The sequence below is a fragment of the Perna viridis genome, chromosome 3 (assembly GCF_037379345.1).
Source record: "Perna viridis isolate PV_CMFRI_1.1 ecotype Kerala chromosome 3, ASM3737934v1, whole genome shotgun sequence".
Lineage (NCBI taxonomy): Eukaryota > Metazoa > Mollusca > Bivalvia > Mytilida > Mytilidae > Perna > Perna viridis.
The window spans coordinates 18,699,618-18,721,782 of record NC_142447.1 but is presented as its reverse complement, the minus strand read 5'-3'; the positions used below and the strand labels follow the sequence as shown (position 1 = coordinate 18,721,782).

The 22,165-nt window shown below is 32.2% G+C and overlaps 1 protein-coding gene across 3 annotated transcripts in view; it reads right to left on the bottom strand.

The window, feature by feature from the left end:
- Positions 1-1,480: 1,480 nt before the first annotated feature.
- The window catches only part of LOC148621306 (mucosa-associated lymphoid tissue lymphoma translocation protein 1-like), a 31,711-nt gene continuing 11,026 nt past the window's right edge, over positions 1,481-22,165 (bottom strand). For 2 of the 3 annotated variants that reach the window (XM_088575479.1, XM_088575481.1), the window contains exons 9-19: positions 22,081-22,125; positions 21,354-21,482; positions 20,742-20,897; positions 19,813-20,203; positions 18,675-18,770; positions 18,208-18,323; positions 16,422-16,574; positions 15,097-15,260; positions 14,601-14,636; positions 11,103-11,189; positions 1,481-9,244 (exon numbers count right to left, since the gene is read on the bottom strand). In XM_088575479.1, coding sequence (XP_088431605.1) covers positions 9,092-9,244; positions 11,103-11,189; positions 14,601-14,636; positions 15,097-15,260; positions 16,422-16,574; positions 18,208-18,323; positions 18,675-18,770; positions 19,813-20,203; positions 20,742-20,897; positions 21,354-21,482; positions 22,081-22,125 — 1,526 coding nt within the window. In that variant the 3' untranslated portion in view covers positions 1,481-9,091. The remainder of the gene's footprint in view (positions 9,245-11,102; positions 11,190-14,600; positions 14,637-15,096; positions 15,261-16,421; positions 16,575-18,207; positions 18,324-18,674; positions 18,771-19,812; positions 20,204-20,741; positions 20,898-21,353; positions 21,483-22,080; positions 22,126-22,165) is intronic. The other variant, XM_088575480.1, reaches the window with a different exon arrangement.

Here is a 22,165-nt window from a genome sequence, read left to right as displayed (position 1 = left end):
GCAATAAATTTCTATTAGAGTTTAAAAAAGTAAATATTGTTGACAAAGGTTCCTGTCTTGTTATTGGGCCACATTAGTCACATATCTTTCAATCCCAAATTTTGTCTTGTAGTTAGAGCACATAATTCAATTCAGTCAATCTGAAAAAAAGTTATCAAGGGAACCAAGATTTTAGCGGAAATAAAAAAAAATATAATCCAAGGACAAAGAAAAGACATGAAAAACAGACACACACAACAAAAAACATAAAATAACCAAAATAATACATACAAAATTGATTTGTTATTGGAAAATTATTCTATTCAGGCCTGAAAATGCATTTTATTGGCTAAAAACAAATGTGATTTGATCGTGTATCTCTCTTCTAGGCAAGATAGGTTACTTTCCATATACTAACTTGGCACTATGACGACATTTACGTAGATCGGTCCGCAGTCCACAATTCAAATAATTCCATTGATGAAGGGACAAAATTTTAATAACGACTCTAATTTTTTACCAAGTTTTACTGACATAACCAACTTCGGGGCAGTTTACATGAATCGCGAAGCGGTGTATGAACGAGCGTAAACTGTCCCAAAATGGTTCGCGATTCAAAAATTGAAAACGATACTTATGATTTAATTTTCCTCGCTGATAGATTTTAAGTTTAAAGTGCTACAAAGCTTTTTTACCCAGCCATGACGGGACAATTTTCAATTCATCATATATCAAATAAGTCATTGCTTTCCTAAAACTACTAAGCGTGCGTTTTGTATAAACATATCATAAATTCTCAATGAAGCAATAAATTCCGATTAAAAGTTTGGAAAGTAAACATTTTTTATGACTCTTAAAATCTATTACGTTATACTTAAATTTGCAATTCACAAATTCAATTTTTCTGTCTTGTAATGAGACCATATAAGTAACAACTTTCAATCGAAAGAAAAGAAATAGGTTCCAGCTTATAAAGGGTTCCGTTTAGAAAACCGTACAGCCGCTCACTTCACGAATGATCAGTACCATACAAATAACTGTTCTCAGAAAGATTTTTATAAAACTTAAGAATTACATATACAGTGAAACCAATCTAACCCACCCTTGATAAATTGGTATCCTGTGTAAACCAAACATCTTTTGAAGTCTACCCGTATTAGTTGCAATACGTTCTGAACCTATGAAAACCGAACATCTGTTTTAAGGAGGTGTACACCTAGGGTAAGGGACATAACTCTTTAATCAGTGATATGTTTGTATTATATTTAATTTCACCAAAACATATCAAGTTTTCATTCGATTCTATATGAAATCAGTCCAAGTTGAATTGATGCTTACATAAGATAATGTAAAATGCTAAATACAAACGTTCCAATGATTTCCAAGAGTTGTGTCCCTTACCCTAGATCTGCCTCCTTAAATGATCAAGTATCTTCGTCTAAATTGTGCTCGGGTTAGACAGGTTTTACTTATTAATATATATGTGAACATAAAACGTTAGTTTACTTTACATAAATATTTTATTCATCACAGACCAGACAAAAGCAGAAAAATATCAACCAAAACGTATGATGCACGTGGGCGTGTTGGGTTGGGTAAACCAGTGCACTTCCTTCTTAACATTTAATAACTGTTCACCTTATCAATTTAATGAGATACATACATAATAAAACTGTATATTATGCATGTACAGGGATTTTACATGTTTCAGCCGCAAATCCAGGGGGTTCCAGGTTCGAAACCAACTTTTTGGTGAAAAAATTTCTTAATATCATGCCAAATAAGGATTATTATGGGCAAAAATAGCCTGGAACCCCTTCCCTCTTTCAAAATTTATGGATCCACCCTGGAGTTTAATGCAAGAACAAAACTAACAATTCCCAATTTCGGATTCTATTATGATGTTTTATCACAGGTATACTGTATGTAACAATAATGAAAAACTGAAGTTTTTATGCTATTTCCCACAAATATTTATGATAATGGACTCAAACTGTTTGTACTGCTATATATACATGTAGTAAGTTAAATACTTTCACAACATTAGTTATTACACACTTTAAAAGCATATAAATCAGTTATATAGTTAGGAAAAAAACATATAATCCCAAACCTTTTGTTCGACTAACACAATAAATGGTCGGATAAAATGAAAATATGACTTGATCAAAACATGAATCTAACCCATACAGAAAATACTGTCAAGGTATTAACTTCCGTGGTTGCTAATTTTAGCGGATTCTGTCCAGTGAACATATTTGCGGGTATGTATCAATTTTCGCGGTTTCAAAAGAATATAAGCTTTCCATGGTGTTAAAAATCAATTTCGCGGGTACTATTTTTCGCGCTTTTCAGTCCACCGAAAAAATAGCGAAAATTAATACTGTTGCAGTGCGTACACATGTATGTATATTAGTTATAGCAACTTCAACTTAAAAGTGGTGGTCTTTTAATTTTTTAATTGAATCTAAACCTTACAATTTTAAGGGGAAAACAGCAATTGAGAAAAAGATCATCTTGTATTGAAGATGAAAGGTGAGATGAAACGACATTAATTTTTTAGAAACTTTAGAATTTAGAGCCTAAATTGCTCACCTAGAGTATGTGATACCATGTGGTCATATCCTTTGATAACTGAAACTGGATGAAACTCTATACTTACATTATTCTGCCATCCACTCAACCACCAGAACAAAGTAAAGGCAGAAATATCAAAGAGAAATATCGGCCAAAATGTGTTTACACACAGGGTTTTAATGGTAACTTTGAGTGTATGCAGCCACCCACAGAGCCACTTGAGACACACAGTGAAACATTTGTAGAGGGCATTAAAGTCATCAAACCTATTTGGTTTCAAAATATTGTTACCTGTGCTTTCATAGAAGTTGATCTTTATAAAATTGGCTAATCACATGATAAGATAGCCACTGGCGACCATCTTGTTTAATCAAGAGGAACCAAAATTTTATCACGTTAAATTTGCTCACCACTGGAAAGTAAAAGCGAACGTGTTTACAAATAGGGTTTCAATGGCAATAACGAGTGGCAGCAGCCATCCGCTGAGCCCCCTAAGACACACACAAAAAATTATCATTTGTAGAGGAAATTAAGGTCATAAAACCTAATATAAAGTTTCAAAACTGTGGCACCTTTGGTTTCAGAGAAGTTGATCTTAGAAAATTGGCCAAGTAGAAGCTTAGATAGTCTCCGACGGTCATCTTGTTTGATCAAATGGAACTAGAAGTGGACATTTTTAGAATCTCTCGCATACATAACTTCTGCCAAGTTTGCTTAAAATTGGTCAAGGAATGTTCATGTAGTTACGAAAATGTGAAAAATTTACGGATAACTAGACAAGGTGATGGCATTCCCTCAATGGCACCTATAATTGTAAAATAAGTGGTGACATCAAGCAGCATCAGACTTTTAAGAAAAAATGCAATGGTAATGCTAATGCACAAAGGTGAGATCAAGATGAAATGAAGCAACTACAACATCATTTTCTTAAATGCAATAATAATGATGCTAAAGACTAGAAAAAAGTGTGATTAAAATATTGAATTGCTGTATAAATGCTGACAACAATGAAAAAACAAAATAATACTATTTTACATGAAACTGAGTTAACCAAAAAATATGTACACTGAATCATTAAAAAATAAATATGAATGTTTTATTCAAACATTTAATTAGTGAAACCTGTCTAAACAAAACCATTATTAAACCTGTCTAAACCAAACCATTATTAAACCTGCCTAAACCAAACCCTCATATAAGGAGATAGACCAAGGGTAAGGAACATAACTCTTGAAACTGCTTGTATCATATTCAATTTCACAAAGTCTATCAAGCTTTCATTTGAAGCAGAATGAAATCAGTCTGTTACGTTGATGCTTACATGACATTGGTGTAAGATGCTGAATACAAACGTTCCATTGATTTGTAAGATTTGTGTCCCTTATCCTAGGTCTACCTCCTTAACCTGTCCAAATCAAAGAAATCTTGGCAGTCTCATTATACAAGTTTCATTCTAACCTATAGACAGGTAAGTCTTTCCGGTGTGTTCTGTTTAGACAGGTTTCACAGTGAAAAGAGACAGCATGTTGAGGTAGAACCCAGATACATTGAAACATTGTGATTACTAAAAAAATTGTTCAGTTAAGGATGTTTACTACTCTTGTTCAGCCATTTTCATCAGGTTTTCGAACTCCTCTAGTTTTATCTATTTCATTGCATTTTTTGCCCAGTAACCCCACTTTTCTTTTCACAATTTCATTGAAAACATCTTGCAACATTATATGAGATTTTTTTTTATGAAATCCTTGTTACTTCTCCAGGGTTTTTCATAGATAAAACCTACTAAGACAAACCTGTGGAAAATCAAGAGAAATCCTTTTCCTCCAAAACTTTCAAATGCTTACATCTCAAAAATGAGCACAATGACCCATCAATTTTTTTTTCTAGCATGCAATATCTTAAAAGATTTCACATCCCTTTGAAATCCTTGTTATTCTAAAATAGAGCAGCAAACATCCTTAAGTATGAATGATGTACTGTAAGGCCAAAAAGAAGAAATATCTGTGATTCCTGTTTCCCTAGTGTCCCTAATTTTTTCTCTCAAAAATGCCTACCCTAACATTTTTATGGGCATTTTTTGTTTAAGCACTATCAAACTTCAGATTACATTAATGTAAAAATATTTTGGAAAAAAAACAAAATCCCTACCTACCTACCCTACTTTATTCTGACATGAAACAAAAAACCAAAATAATATTTTGTTTGGCCTAAGCAGCAAAAATTATAAAAAAAATTGTCATGAAATCACTGGTTATACAACAATTCAAATCAATTAGGATGAGATAAATGCAATATTCAGGTAGTTCAAGAGGGATGTAAAATTATCTCCATTCTGGAAACTATAGGCATTATCTCTGTAAAGGTAACAGACACAGAAAGAATAGAGCATCCTTAACAGACACTATGAGCATTAAGGAATACAGCAAATTAACACTGGTGTTCCAATTGATCATACCAGTTAACCTTTGGGACAGTTCATTTGCAAAATTTACAATAATGACCCTGTCTCGTGGTAGAATTTTTTGCATAAAAACATTTTTTTTATGTAAAAATTCAGTTATTTAGTATTTTTCACAGAAAATATAATCATTTTAACCATCCTCAAATCTTACATTTTTATGTGGGAGATTCTAATTTTTATTCAATAATTTTGTAGGAGTCTCTTCTTTTGTGTGGTTGGGTTAAAAGGTATTATGTGCTATGGCCCTGTACATCATGAAAAACTGCAAATTTCATTGAAATATGATTGAGCATGCGAAAGGACATAAGGTTGTAAAAGGGGACATTTAATTGATAACCCCTTGCACTTCAAGAGTATGGACGAGATGTTCATGACATGCATTAACACTATTAAGAACTTGAAATTTTATACAATTAAGTGTCCCTCTATGGCCCCCCAGTGATGAAGATACAAAAATGAACCATTTTCTATCATAGTGTACAATGTGTTCTCTTACATACTTCCCTGAAGTTTTAAACTATATCTGAAAGAATGACAACTCTACTGCAACCCCTGAAGAACAACATTCCTTAATTCACAAATTTTTTTTCTAAAGTATTTCCTTTCAATTTACAACACCAATACATAAATCTATTGTTGTTTAACAATACCATAACAACGAGATTACTACTTTGTTTATTACTTCCTGGTTTTATCTGATGTAACTATGCAACCATGGCGTTCAAGCTATAATCGCATTATAATCACACAAACAGTTTTGTATAACATTGGACATGATTCAGATATACTGGAAGAACCATCTGAATTCCTTTGGTGGGGACTTAGATCAAATTTTGTGTCCTGGATTTTCTACAGTATTATCTTTTTTTTTTTTACTCTAATCAGGATTAACCTAATTGTTCATCCATGTTTTTGTTTTAACCATACATCATCGTCCTGCCTTTTCATTTTAAATTTGAACCTACCCCCCTCCTCCCTCATAAAAATACAAATGGTTGCTCCCTGAAGAGAATTTTGCTTGTGCTTGATCTGATTATTCTCCTTCCTTTATTGTATGTTTCTTTTGTTGTTTAGATGTTTAAATCCTCATTTTACGATAAGATGTGTAACAAAGAATGGAAAAAATATAAAGCTGATCTTGAACTCATATGGTCTAAATGTTATTAATTGATCGACTGATTGGAGTTAATGGCTAAAAAGAGGAATATCCATTTCTCAAAAAAGAGAAATGATGCTTGTAATTCTTTCTTTAAAAAAAAAAACACATTTTGTTCTTTTCATTGGTATCATGATAATCAATATTCTCTTATCACTGATTGATTGATTGACTGATTTTGATTTAATTAAGGTCCTATTGGTGATATTTAATACATTTGCCCAATCAAACAGTACAGTCCCTCTTTGTACTAGTCCAACACATTGAGCCAGATCTGACAGACGAAACAGCCCACAAGTAGGCATGCCCCACCACCCACTCAAATAAAATATTCTGACTCTGAGTAAACCAGTTGTCACTTTACTGTCTACATACCACATGCTTGGCAGGGAACCAGTGACTAACAATTTTTAAATCTTTGGTGCGATTCAGCCAGGAATTGAACCCACTACCTCCCCCATTCCAGGCGAAAAAGTGTTGACTTGTAATGAAAATACTGGGTCCATAATTTTTTTTAGAATGAAAGATGTTCAAATCACCAAAAATACATCATGAAGATCTATATGCAAATGATATGTAAATAAAAAATCTATAATTACAAATATAACAAATATGCAATAAACAATTGCATATATACCTCTTTTTAACATAATCAATTCCACAGTGTCATACAACCTAACCTATAAAATCTGAGTTAAAAACTAAAAGTAATCTTTAAAACATTTTAAAAGTATATAAATTAATTTGAGATAAATACTGTAATCTGATTGGTTAAAATAATTTTGTTATATCTCAATGGATAAAAAAATATTGACACGCTCCTTTTCAGTTAAAATCAGAGCTATTTTTCTCATGTTTAAAGATAAACTATGTTTTAAAATTAATTTATAAGAATTGGCTATGATAAAAATTTTGTCTATTGAAAAATAACAAATTTTCCATGTGCATATTGCGCAAAGTGCAATAAACAAAATATGCACATGGAAAATTTATGTTATTTTTCAATAGACAAAAGTTCTTAATATGAAGCCATCAGCTTTATAAAAAAAGAAGTGTATTACCGGTAGTAGATTGAAGTAAAGATCAAGGCTTGTATCAAATTGATGTAATGAATAAGAAACCATAAAACATATACTTAAAAATCAACAAACTATAAATTACTTATAAGATAAAATTCAAGTATTATGATTTAAAACTAGAGGCTCAAGAGAGCCTGAATCGCTCACCTGGTTAACCATTTGCTTATTTGGAAAACTTTAGGAATGAGACAGGCTAAGTTAAAATCAACTAAATTGTAAAATGCAAGAAATGCTTTTCATAACATTTTCATGACCTGAATCAGAATTTTGCTAAAGGCAACAATTTTTGAATGTTTTTTTAAAAATCTGTCTTATGACCCCTAAGTTCCATTTTTAGTATAGGCAGCCATATCTATTCATGGATTAAAAACAGTCATTTTGAGCACAATACACGAAAGAACTATTATGCTGATTTTCATTCAATGATCTTAAATGGTTTTCGAGAAGATTTTGAAAGTACATGTGAAAAAAAAAAAAAAAACTGTTTCAGGGGTCGTAACTCCTACATTAGTCAATGAATGGTTTTGAAAATTTCAGCATAGGTCCTCCTCATGATGTTTAACAATTTTATCCAAGCCAGAAATTTGGTAAAGGCAATGGTTTTTGAGTTATTTGCAAAAAACTGCCATCTGACCCCTACATTCTATTTTTAGTAATGGTGGCCATGTTTTTTCATGAATCAACAATCCCAACTGTCAATTTATGTGGATACCCTAAGAAACATAAATGCCAACTTTCATTGAATTCTGTGCAATGGATTTTGAGAAGAAGATTTTCAAAGTTGCACATGTGAAATGTGCAAAAAAAAACTGATTTGGGGGCCGTAACTCCTACATCAGTTGACCAATCATTTTGAAAATTTTGGCATAGGTCTGTCTCATGATGCTGAACAATATTACCCATGCCAGAAATTTGCTAATGACACCGGTTTTTGAGTTATTTGCAAAAAACTGCAATCTGACCCTAATGTTCTATTTTTAGTAACATCAGCCATATTTTATCATGGATCAAAAATCCCAACAGTCATTGTGTGCAGAACACTCTAAGGAACAATCATGCCAAGTTTAAATCCTGTCAGTCCAGTAGTTTCAGAGGAGAAGATTTTTTTCAAATTTGTCCACGACGACAACGACTGACGCCATGTGATGGCAAAAGTTCACTTGGCCTTTGGCCAGGTGAGCTAAGAAGTTAGAACTGCAATTCACTTCATCAATGATACAAAATGAAACTAAAAAAAAATTAACTTTATACATCCCCATGAAGCGACGAATTGACAGCATGATTGCTACATACATCTATCACCCGCTTTCAATGCAGGGGGTCTAAAAACATTAACTTTATACACCACAATGACATATTAAAGTCCCTTTATATCAATTTAAATGTATTTTGAACCTTGGTAAACCATACACCTGTCTGTAAAAGTTTTGTCTTCAAAGTTTCTAGCTCAATTTTCTAATTATATTTCACTTTTTATGGACTTTGATCTTAATACATATTAAGGTAAACCTTGATGAAACAATTGTTGAAAAGAAATCTTAAAATGCTTGTGCAATATCTTCTTTTTCACAAAAAAACTTTTTTTAATGTATTTTTTTCATTCATACAGAAAGGAAAGTCCTTGTCTCATTTAAAATCTAATGTTCATATACCAAATCTCCAAAAATTGTTTCCCACCAAAATATTAGCAGCATAGCAACCATGTAAACAAAGATGCAAAGTCATTCAAAATACACTCCCCTCTTTTTCTATACATTTTGTAACTGTATGTTTTCTAGTTTTCAATTCAATTTGTTCTTAGCTACAATAGTCACTAATTCAAGCCTCTATATGGAAAACTTAATGCATGGAGTCACTACACTCCATTGGTTGTCTCCTTGGTTTCCAAAGATCAAGAATTCCAACAAGAGGTTTTCCTAAACTGACTTTAGGTCCATCAAATCTCTCCTTAGTCTTCACATTCACAACAAATACTTGTACTTCTAAGTTATTCTAAAAAAAAATTAAATAATTATGGTCTTAAAAGCATTTGTAATAGTGATTATAGCATAGCATAGACAGGAACAACCACTTGACAGCATCTTCAGAAAGGTAATTAGAGTTATCTCCCTTTCACCATTAATTATTACTTTATGATGAAACAGGGATGATTTTACGAGATCAACAAAGCGGAAATTGGCAAAATAAATCAAAAGTAAATATGCAGTTAAAAAAAATCGTAACAGTAAAATCCAGATTTGAAATAGCTGAATTTCACTAAAAACCACATCATGTTTGATGAAATTTCCACTCCAGTCAAACAGCAGACTAACCAAGGTAGTTGGTCTGTTTAGTTTAAGTGTAGATGACTAATTCTGTTTACAGCTATTTTTGCCTATCCCTTCTTTATTACATTGTATTTTCCATATTTGCCCATGTGACAACACAAGACTTCCATATTAAGCTCAAAGCTCTGCCCTGTGGTTGATATGGGATGAGGGTTGATGAAAGGGACTACATGGAACTTGTCAATTTAATGATCTTTTTGTCACATATTTGAATCATCACAAAAAATTTAGTTGACTAATAAGGTCATTGAAGGATCATTTCCAATTGCTGGTTAAGATTACTTGGATATAAACAACAGAGTGCCCTAGCCCCCGGCCAGGGTTCTGAGCACTATTTAGTCACCTTTTATGACAAGCTTAGCGCTGCTGCAGGCCTATTTTTTTGACACCTGGACCCGCATAGGGCCAGAATTTCACAAAAATTAAAATACATTTGAATATTTTCCATTTATAAACAAATTATATTTGATATATAATCAGGTTTCTTTCTTTACCAATGATACGTCCATTGACCGTGGACTAATATGGATGATACTGCTGTTGATGACGGGTCAATAACCAGTATCAACATAAGTAAAAATTAGGAAATAAAAGCTGGTAGCCCAGTCCATATTTTTGTTCAATATTTTCTATATGTTCAACTAAATTTTGCCCAAATGTTTGGTAGCCCAGCTCCAAATCTAGTAGCCATGGGCTACTGGGCAGCTGCTAATTTTTATCCCTGATCAACCCAGGGCTGATATGTAGTTGCAATTTTCGGTGTTATTAAAAGGGAAAAAGTGTCCATATCACTTCCAAATATGTGATAAAGAATCTTCATTAACTTTAGAAGAATCAAAAGATATTGGTTTTAAGTAGCACTCAAGCTAAGGATCATGCAAAATGTGATTCGTGGGTAAAAAGTCTACATATTTTTATTTTTGATATTTTGTTTGAAATGTCATAGTAAACAGAAATTAACATGTGGTTTATCATATCATGCTCTTAGGAGATAAAAATTGTATAGAATGCACTGTACATTTCAAAATTAAGGGAGATAACTCTGTAAATGACACTCAAATACAATAAAATCTACTGGATTTTCTTATCTTCTAAGAGCAGGCAGATTTGAATGAATAATTACAAATTTCATAGTATAGACCCATAAAACAACTTAATTACAAAAATAAAAATATGCAGCCTTTTTTAGGGGGTATCACATTTTTTCAGATTTTGCATGATTCTTAGAAAGACAGCTACTTAAAATACACTTAAGTCTGTTACTGTCAGTTTAAGGGATTACCTAAAATCTTTTCTACAATTTATTTGGCTCATTTAAATTTCTTGAAATTTTATTTAATTGGTTATTGATAAAAAAAGCAAAATATATACCTCATGTTTCATGGGAATAATTTCAATGAACATGTAATTGATTCATCAACAAAACTTTTGATCATTAAGATGCTTTAAGTTTGATATCAGAATGTCACAAAATAAAACTTCTTGCTGATTTTTACCGAGTTATTTCTCTAAGATGTACCTACTGTTAATTTCTGTAAATCTTGGAGGACAATCTTAGTTTTAGGTGGATCATCGTGGACCTGACTAACACTGCCATGGATTGAAATAGTCTGAAAAGATAATGAAGTACCAATAAAAAATACACACTAAAACAGATTTACTGGTAGATTATTCACTTTTGCGATGCACTTTTTACTTTGGGGCAAACTTTAGAGAAAAAATAGATTTGTATGTGCTTGTCATATTTGATTGATTACACAAATTGAATGTGATATATCATGAATTTATTTACTCAAGATCCCTGTTACAACTACAATAGTAGTACATTTCATTGTTTAATAGGAGCTAATTTTATGGAAGTAAAAAGGTAAAAAAGTATTTCATTCTCAAAACCACAAACATTTTATTTTTTCAACAACTGTGAAAATTAATACCAGTGATACTGTCCCCTAAACAATATCTTCATTTTAGCAACCATGAAATCTAATACTATCACAGTGAAGAAAAAAAATACAAAAAAAGACAGGATGATAAAAAGGAACACTAGAAAAAATATTAAATCATGTTTGGATAAGCATGAATTAGACAATGCAGGCACATATATAGATCTTGGTCTATTGAAGACAATTTGGGATTTTGATCACCTTAACAGTGTGAAAGATTACAGAAAAGTTACAGCAGAATTAAAGAGAAAGATGAGTTACCTCCCTTTGACAATGAAATTGCAACGCATTTTATATAATTTATACTTCAAATTACTAACAATTAAAAAAAATGAATGCCATTTCTATACTTCAGATAAAATTTGGAAAAGATTTCATGAAATAACTTGTGTTATATTTTCATCATGATTTACCGACTGCCTGATTCTTACAGAGAATAACACTTAGTTTTACATCACCTGATTCACTCATTAGATTTGATTAATATTTCACAATACATACTGGGAAAGTACCATTATTTGAGCATTGTAATTTGTTTCTATTCAAAAATTACATTTTCTTGACAGAATGGAGATTACCTATATAGACCTGATACAATATTCTAAATTCTTATCACATCCTTAAATTTCTTTGATATTTTATAGAATCAATAAAACATCACAAACCCATAAAAACATTAACCAACAAATAACAGTACTATCACATCAGAAATATTTTTTTTCTCAGGGAAAACAAGATTTACTTCCCTTTCCAAGAGAGTTATCTTTCTCAATAGCAAGGTATGGACAGATTCATTTATATACACATGATTCTTGATTTAGATAAGTAACCAGTATTCATACCGGTTAAACCTCCCATATTAGTGGGGAGACTCCCACAAAATTATGAAAAATTTAATGTTACCCACATAAAAATATAAAATTTGTCAGATGTTTCATTATCAAAATTACTACATTTTTAGTAAAAATACTAAAAAGTTGAATTTTTACATAAAAATTTCCTTTTACAAAAAAATCTCCCATATGAGACATTGTCAGTAAGAGGAGAATCTCCAGATGAACTGTTCAAAGGCAAACAGGTATGAGTTTCTACAGATTTTGTTTATAAAGTGTTTAGTTTAGGCAGATTTATGATTTATGGAGATTCAGCAATGAGTTACCACTCTTATTACAGATAGATGTAAGATAATTATTTTTTTAAAGAAAATATTGACTCAATGATTAGGTAAATTCAAGTTAGTTTTGCCTTTTCCTGCTAGATTTTAGGACATACTACTTTAAAAATTCCAAAACTAAAGCTGATAAAATTTCAAAAATATAAAAGTAGTAGTTCTTTTCAAATCTATTTCCAGTTAAGGGATTCTGAAACTTCCGAAGGCAGATTTTCAGATTGCCACCCCTCTTCAACAATGAATTTAACTTGAATCAGCCATACAAAAATGAAGATTACATAACTACAAAATTATTGGTATCCATATTTTGTTATCCTTTCTTGATATATATATTAATGCTCACACTGCAAAACTATAGCATCTACTACAAAACATCAGTGTTCAAACTCAAATCAAAAAGAAACAAAAAAGTTTATTACAGATGTCCCCCAATTTCATAAAATGCAAATAAGGAATATACTGTACTATGCACTGTACATGAAGTTGCAGGTGTTGTTGTGCCAACCTCCACTCATACAAGACAGCACCCAATATCACTAAAAATGTATGCCCCATATATTTTAAGCAACACACCAAATTGGGGACCAATCAATCCACTGGGAGCAAAGATTTGTGTTCACTGAAAATTGGCAAAGACCCATGAAACAGAAGTTGGTACTGAATAGCACTCAAAATTGCTTACAACATATGTCCTGTCTAAATGAAGCCACACACTAAATTTGAAATCAATCAATTTATTGGGATCTGAGATAATTGCCACAAAATTTGAAAGGAATGACAGTCGGACAGACAAAGGTGATCCCAGTATACCACTGTTGAGTGGAAGTAGGTTATGGTGATTGAGCTTGATCTGTTTATGTTCCACATCACTGTGTTGAAGTTTGAAAAAGATTTAGTAAAACAGTACATGAATTATCAATTTGAAACTGAAAATTTCCTATTTCTAAAGGACACGTCTTACATGGGGATGGAACTTCTTTATTTTTTACATTGTCGGTTGTCAAAACTCTGGCAAATTGTGAGAAACATATAGACTTTGCTTAAAGATGCTTCTGAAGTTGAGCCCCTTGGCAAAAACATGTCTTCCCTTAGTGCCTCATATTTTTTTCAAGGAACAGTGATAGTGATAAAACCACAACTTCAAAGTTGCAATTATGAACCATGCATGTGGTTCTCATACTGGGCATTTATTTTTAGGTCAATATCTATAACAAATTAAAAAAAAATATTTGATTTTTGGAAATGATATTTACAAACTTAACCCTTTCTTGTTTTTTTTTACCAAACTTATTATAGAAACAGCATTACAAAATAAATAAATCGTCAATTTTCCTGAACCACAAACATGAGAATCCTCTTGTATGTGAACTCAAATATCCACCTCACAATATTTATTATAACAAAAAAAGACCCCAAAGAACAGTTTCTCAAATTGGAAGCATTACATTTGCACAACATTCTTATCAAAACAAATCCATCTGCACGACTTTTGAACTATTTCTAAAGAACACATTAGCATTAATTTCGGTTTAAACATGTGGGACTTTTGTTTTATGCATGTGTGATCTTTGTTTTATACATAAATGGTTTTTGTTTTATACATACATGACTATTTTTATATACTTTTATGACTATTGTTTTATGCAAACATACTTAATTATATATCTATGTGCCTTTTTTTATATACACATCTGACTTGTATAACACACATATGTGACTTTTGTGTAATACATGTGACTTTTGTACAATACATATGTGACTTTTAATACATTAATGAAGTAGATGTACCATTTCAAAAGTCTGGCAAATGAAAAAATGTTCAGAAATCATGCAAATATACTGCTACCCAGAAATTTTAATGAGTTTTGAACACTGACAGTAGCCTTCATCTGAAAGCCTGAAATCACCTTGATATGTAGAGCCACTTCCACATAGCCAACAAGCTGTTCAAAATCATTATCAAATCATATCATTTAGTTGCATAGAACACACACATAATTCACATATGATTTAATTCTGAAGGTATCTTTTTTAAAAGCAGTTTTTAAGAAGTTAAAAAAAAAGAATATTTTTTTCAATCTAATTTACAGTTTATAATCAGATACACTTGTAATCCAGATCATTTTTTATGGTTTAATAATACAGTGAAACTTCTCCAAACCAGCACCGCTGGGACAAGAGGAAATGGCCAGTTTATAGGGGTGGCCAGTTTTGTGAAAAATAGAAATGCATTCTAAGAGATGTTCAGATTTATAGCATTCACATAAAACTCATCTTTACATTTCTCCTGTGTACATCCTGTCTCTATTTGAAGTTATTGACATTAGCCAATCATAATATATGTTACATACATTGTAGACAACAATGATCAACATTCTTGTTACATTGGTAGTAATATTATACCTTCGGTAGATGTCCAATACATCCAAGATGATCCTGTAAAGACTTGCCAGACATGGAAACCACAGTACAGAATATTGTCAACATGTTGGAAAATTCAGTCTGGAACTCCAATAATACTTTAGCATCCAATTTAGGAATCTCTATCTCTTTGTTAGGAGGCTTTTCTGTAGAAAAAAATTCAAAGATAAATAAATGTAATTCTACCAGAATCAGATTGATTTGCAAAAAAATAACACAGTGGGTAACCTTATGGAAACATACGGTTCATAAAACTATCAATTACAAGCAATCTTAAACGTAATGCATTTGGACTGGAAATTTTTCACTTCCATCTGACCAGAAATCTGGTTGGTAGTGCATCTTAACTTAGACAAATGTTTTGAATGTGAAGTCCAGCAGAATCATGTTAAGACCTGCACACCATTTTGCTTGTCAAAAGGTATAGTCATGTCTTCTAGAACTTAACAAAGTCGGTCAAAAACATGCATCTAGATGAGATCAGTTCTAACCTATGACAAAATTGTCCTAGAACCGTCAGAACAGGTTTAGAATAGTTCTGGGACAATTATAAAACCAGCTCTTCTAAAAGTTCTTGCAAAGACTGCTCTTGTAGAGTTGGCTCAAAAACTGTTACAGTAGAGCTGGCTCTCATAGACAGTTCTCACAGAGCAAACTCTTTTGACAGTTCTCATAGAACCAGCTCTAGCAAAAAGAGTCCTCATATAGAGTCCACTTTTTACACAGTTCTTGTAGATCTGGTTCTAGTAGAACTGTTCTTGAAGAGATAGTCTAAGTAGAACAGTTCTAGTAGAGATAGTCTTAGTAGAACAGTTCTAGTAGAGATAGTCTTAGTAGAACAGTTCTAGTAGAGATAGTCTAAGTAGAACAGTTCTAGTAGAGATAGTCTTAGTAGAACAGTTCTCATGGAGATAGTCTTTGTAGAACTGTTCTTGTATAGCTAGATATCTGATGTGCAGTGGTTGTTAGAATTAAAAATAATAATGATAAATTACCTGTATTTATTGTTAAAGGTAGTACATAATAGTTTTTTGATTCAATCTTGAAAATAACAGTTCCTGTACAGTGGGCTCTCATAGAACAGTTCTTGTAGAGCCAGAGTCAGCTCCACCAGAACAGTTTTAGAGCTTTTTCACAGAATTAAAATTATGGAAACTAATAATTCCTTTTATTCCTTAAATGATAAATGATAATGATTACTCCTGTACAGTATTTTTACATCAGACATGAAAAAATAGTTGCTCCCTCATGTTATTTGATGAAAAATAATTGCTCCTTTCCAGTATTTTAGTTCAGACAAAATTTACCATGAGCATTGTTCCAGAGAAGTGTTCTCTTGTTATAAGCCTGTGTATGTCCCTTCGTAGAGATTCTGTCAGCTAAAGATCGTCTTGGCTGTAACAAGTTAGACTTGATTTCAGGAATCTGTATGTTGTAATACTGTGACTCTTTACCAATATCTGTAATGATTAAATAATTTGCTTCTGTCAGTGAAGGCTGATAAAACTGCTTCTTCAGGACAAATACATGTAACCTAAGCTTGTTTTATCAGTATATAATCAATGGGGTGTTGAATCACTGAAATTTTGTCCCAATTCTTTTCTTTCATTACATATTACTAGTATTAAGTACAAGTCCATATAAAATTCAGACACCGCTTACGGTACGAGTAATCAAGGGAACCAAGGTTATAGTGGTAATCAAAAGAATGTAATCCAGGGAAAAAGACCAGACATGGAAAACAGACATACACAACAAAGAACATAAAGGTAAGGTGATTGATGCTGTAGAAAAACCCACAGAACAAACAATGCTTTTTCGGTCTACATATGCTATATTTTTAAGTAAAAATAGTCTTTTTTGTTAAAAAATGTCAGTATGATAACAAAAAATAAACATTCTTCTCCAACTAAAATAAAAAAAAATCACACCAAATAAAAAACAGATACTCTTGTTAAGTGTCAATTTCATGTACAATACATATAATTTTTTTATCTCAAATGTGCAAGACCCAAATGACAAACTAAGACTGATTTTGTAGTCTGTTACCATTACTAAATTAGAAATAAAGTGAATTATATGGTTTTTTTACATGCATAAATCACTGTCTGATTTTTCATAAAGACTGCTACCACAAGTATTCAATGCGGCTGAAAAAACATATAAAAACAGCAACTGTGTCATCAGTCCTTTTTTTAAAATTTTATGTTTTATACTTTTTTCGCGATAGTTGAAACCAATTTCAGAGGTTTAGACAATGCTTCTAAAGGTTTTCCATAGCCAAAATAAAAACTTACTAGTCTTAAGGAGGTAGACTTAAGATAAGGGACACAACTCTTACAAATCAATGGAATGTTTGTATTCAGCATTTTACATCAATCTCATGTAAGCATCAAAGTAACTTGGACTGATTTCATTCTGTTTCAAATGAAAGCTTGATAGACATTAGTAAAATTGAATGTGATACAAACATATCACTGATTTCAAGAGTTGTGTCCCTTACCCTTGGTCTACCTTCTTGCCCCGTGCATGTCCGGGTGTTAAAAGAATAGGCCTGCAGCAGCGCTAAGCTTGTCGTAAAAGGCGACTAAATAGTGCTCAGAACAACTGGGATGTGTGCCCCAGGTGGTGGAATGGGGTACCCCTGGCGTGTTAAATGCTGGGGTTGTCAGGCTATAATACAGAAAACCTGACCGCAAACCATAGTGGTGCACCGTGTTGGGGAAAGATGCCACGTTCCTCGCACGTTAAAGAACCCTACTGTGGTATTCTCCCAGGGTAGGAAAAATAGGGCTCCGCCACAGGAGGCTAAATTGCCCGAGCCTACCCACCTCTCCCTATTTCCAGTGGCAATCAAAATTTGTCGACCCTATTGTCCTTTCCCTTTTCCATTTCATCATCATTTCATGTTCATTTTATCATCAATTTCATGTTCATCGTCTGAATATAGCTGAAATATTGCTGCTCGGACGTTAAACCCCAACAAACAAACAAATTGGTCTACCTTCTTAAGCTATGTTAAGATTCAGAATAGATAATACATTTTTTTCTGCACAACAAGATGACATATTCGGAAGTAATTTCCTTCCATACCTTCCTGAACACTGGTGAATACTTCTAATACACTGATCTGTTTAGGTAAATACTTTTTTAGGTATTTCACTAATATTCCATTGTGTATATCCTCGTAGGCATACATTCCTTTGCTCCTGAATGAATAATGATAAAATATGAGTTACAAGCAAGTGTAGTCAAGAAAACTGCTATATAGTATAGAGATGAGAATAACTTAAGTTGGATTATCTCCCTTTGCATATGAATTCTATTATTTGTAAATCATTTTCACAGGGTTGAGTTTTTTACTTCAGCAGTTAAAATGAAAGCTAAAAAAAAACATCTGAGTGAAGATAACCAAAAAATCTACCAATTCTAATTAGAATTTTGCCTTAGTATAATATCTTCCAAGTTTTCAATCTTCTGTGATAGAAAAAAAAACTATAGTAAGACCATAGAAAAGATTTGTAAAACAGCAATAAAATTCATAAACTATATGTACTAACGTGGCATAACAGAAAACAGTGTTTCCTTTTACCCTGACACTGTTTAATCCTGGTGGCATGACGTCTTGGTCTCTGTTCTGAGGTGGCTGTAGGTTCCTACATCAAAAAGAAATTTTGAAGAAGCAAACAAGGTGATAGTACAAATGTACATTGGTGTGAATTAATATCTCTCCAAAATAAGACATTGTTATTTTATCTGCTAAAATATTGAAAACTTTATTCATTTATTCTGAATAACTTAACTATGTAATGAGCATTTCATGAACATGCATACATTTATCAGGGAATTTTAAATTTCTGTATTGTCAATGAGCAAAAAAATGACATCAGAGATCACAATGTAACTTTTTATCAACTTAAAACTTTCATGAACTATAAAGTAAAGTGAGTATAAATCTACCTTTCATATTTGAAATTTTATCTGTACCTTTTCAATCGTCAAAATCCTGGTTCCCATGATTTCCCTTTCATATATCTATTGACTAAAATAACTTTTTGCTTTATTCTCTTAAAAAATAGTTTTCAAAATTAATACGAGTGCATTAGTGATAAACTTTTTTCATAATGTTGACTTGCAATTCTCACTGTTTAACCATCCTACCGAGTCAGGGTTTTGAGTCCACCCTCACTCCCTCAAACCCCTGACATCACTCATTCATATTTAGCGGGTATCGTCCAGCGCCATCTTGTGAGTTACTTTAATTTAACCCGGATCCAAAATCAAATCAAATCACTCATAATAGAAACTCCTCGACATAACTTACAAAGTGGCTACACATAACGTCATTTTTTTTCAGTGAAGAATCTAAACAGAATCTACAGTTATCCTTTTTTGCTCATATTGCATCATTTGTGACATCATACAACTTTCAGTTACTATATCGGATTGTCCATTACCTTGTGTTATTATTGTTTACCTTTCCACAGACATTTTATGTTAAATTGATTTTCATTGGTGCCTCTCACCCAGAGAAGCAACCAATCGGAATTGGCTGGATGATATCCACTAAATATAAATGAGTGATGTCAGGGGTTTGAGGGAACGAGGGTGGACTCAAAACCCTGACTTGGGAGGATGCTGTTTAACTGACAATAATCAAAAGTAACTGTTGATATACATGTAGTACTTTTTGCATACCTAATTCTACAAATATCCAATATTAGAACAATCAGAGCTGGGGATACTTCAGTATAGTTCTGCATATGGTTTAACACATCTTCTGCACAGACACAGTCCTCAACAGTGTACCCGTGGCGAGCATCAGGAGGAACGAGGTAGCACTTAGCCTCTTCTTCAAATCCATGACCACAGAAATAGAACACAGCATAAACCTCACTACCGATCAGTTTGACGAATTCTTCTACTGCTGATAGCATTTCTGTCTTGGTTAAATTGAGCAATGAAACAACTTTAAAGTCCAGACTGCGGAAAATTTCAGCCATTGTGTAGACATCTGACTTAGGAGCACTGAGTGGTGTCTCACAGCGGTAGTCAAAGTTACCAATAAGGAGAGCAACCTTGTCACTGGCTGCAAAAAGGATAAACCAGAGAATTGTAGTAGTATAAACAGTTTTATATTACGGTCAATACTAATGTGAAATGATCAAAATAATGGCATTATACTTAAACGGAAATGTCTTCAAACTGATGATTTTCCATTTAATTTCTATAGATGTATGTGGTAAAAACTACCTCTTTTATGAGTAAATAAAATATAGATCCCGTTTCGAGAAGTTCCAAAGTTTAAAGGCTACTCAATCAATCTTCCAGGGATGTATTAACAGACTCCTTACATAAAATACAAAAGTGTTTGAAACACATTTAATTGATACCATACACTGTATATGCATTTTTTAATCATTGAAAAGGTTTTTTTTAATTCAAGCATGTCATTATTTTTACTGCATCATTTTTTCCCCAAATGTTTAGAATGGATGCATTCATTCATTCCTGTCACAAAACTAAGAACCTAATAGAGGCTATGGAAGAATAACATTGTTAAAACAGTATAAAAATTAGTGGCTCATAAAATTAGTACGGAAATAAAATTTTCTAATCTTACTTACGGTTGAACTCAGGTTTGTCATTAGTTTTAATGGACAGACTAGCAGGGTAGGACAACCTGATATTTTGGGTACCAGGTACTTTTACCATACAGGTATACAGCCCCTGGTGTTCATAGTTCTGAACCTTTTTCAGTACATACTCAGGCTTGATTTCACCTGTAATAATGTAATGGTCAATGACATAATATATGCATTATAACAAAGGAAATATGTATTTAGCCTGAAAGTTATTCCACTGTAAAATAATTCCTATCAAACATCTGATAACTTCAAGTATTACCTTCCTTCACAACTACATATGACATCCAACATTCATACTGAGTTTCATCAAATCAATTGAATGGTTGGTAAGAATTTCCACTTTCAAGATACTTGGGCAAATAGATAAAGTTATTCATATAAGTCCCCAAACTTGTACTTTGAATAGATTGACAAAGGAGAATGAATATTATTACACTGTAGCTGTTTTTGTCTCATCAGCAAAACCCTTTTTATTTTTTTTATTAAATAGTAGTGTATTGTTAGTATTTTTGTTTATTTTATTTAAAATCAGGGCAATTTATGAGTCCTTAATGCCCCTACCCCTCTACATTAGTTAACTGGAATTCAAACCTTCAAGTGGTACACCATCTTTTAACCACTGGTACACCAGTGGTCCGCTACATCTAGCTTCACAGCTAAATATACAATCTCCTCCATATTCAATGATTACAGTCTTAGGGTTAGATATAATCTCTATTTCTACAAAGTCAAATAAGAATGAGTTATTACACCTAAGACCAATTAAGTAGGTAGACCTAGGGTAAGGGACATAACTTGAAATCAGTGATGTGTTTGTATCATATTCAATTTCACTAAAGCCTATCAAGCTTTCATTAGATACAGAATGAAATCAATCCAAGTAATTTGATGTTTACATGATACTGATGTTAAATACATTACACTAATGTTCCAATGATTAGTAAGAGTTATGTCCCTTACCCTAGGTCTACCATCTTAAATAGATTTATGTTCTAGTATCTTTTTTATTTCTCATATTACTGTAAGATATTATTCTTCATTTATAAAAACAGGAAAAAGAAACAAATTATACATAAAACATCCTTACAGATTAAAAATAATACTGAAACTACAGTGAAAAATACTTTAAATCAACAAAATGTAGCACAAAACAAATATTGGTTTGCAAAAAAGGTTTATGTAGATGCTTGTATCAAGGGAATTTAAATGATTTAGATTAACAATTTTTTTACATCCATGATGACGTGAAAAATCAAGTTTTGTTCATTTAATACATATCCTAAAATAAATAGTACTTGATATAAGGTATACACATTACCTGTTTGTTCTAATGGGTCTATCATAGGCACATCACTAGTAAATTCTGCAAAACAAAAGGAATATTTGAACTGGTTTACTAAAAC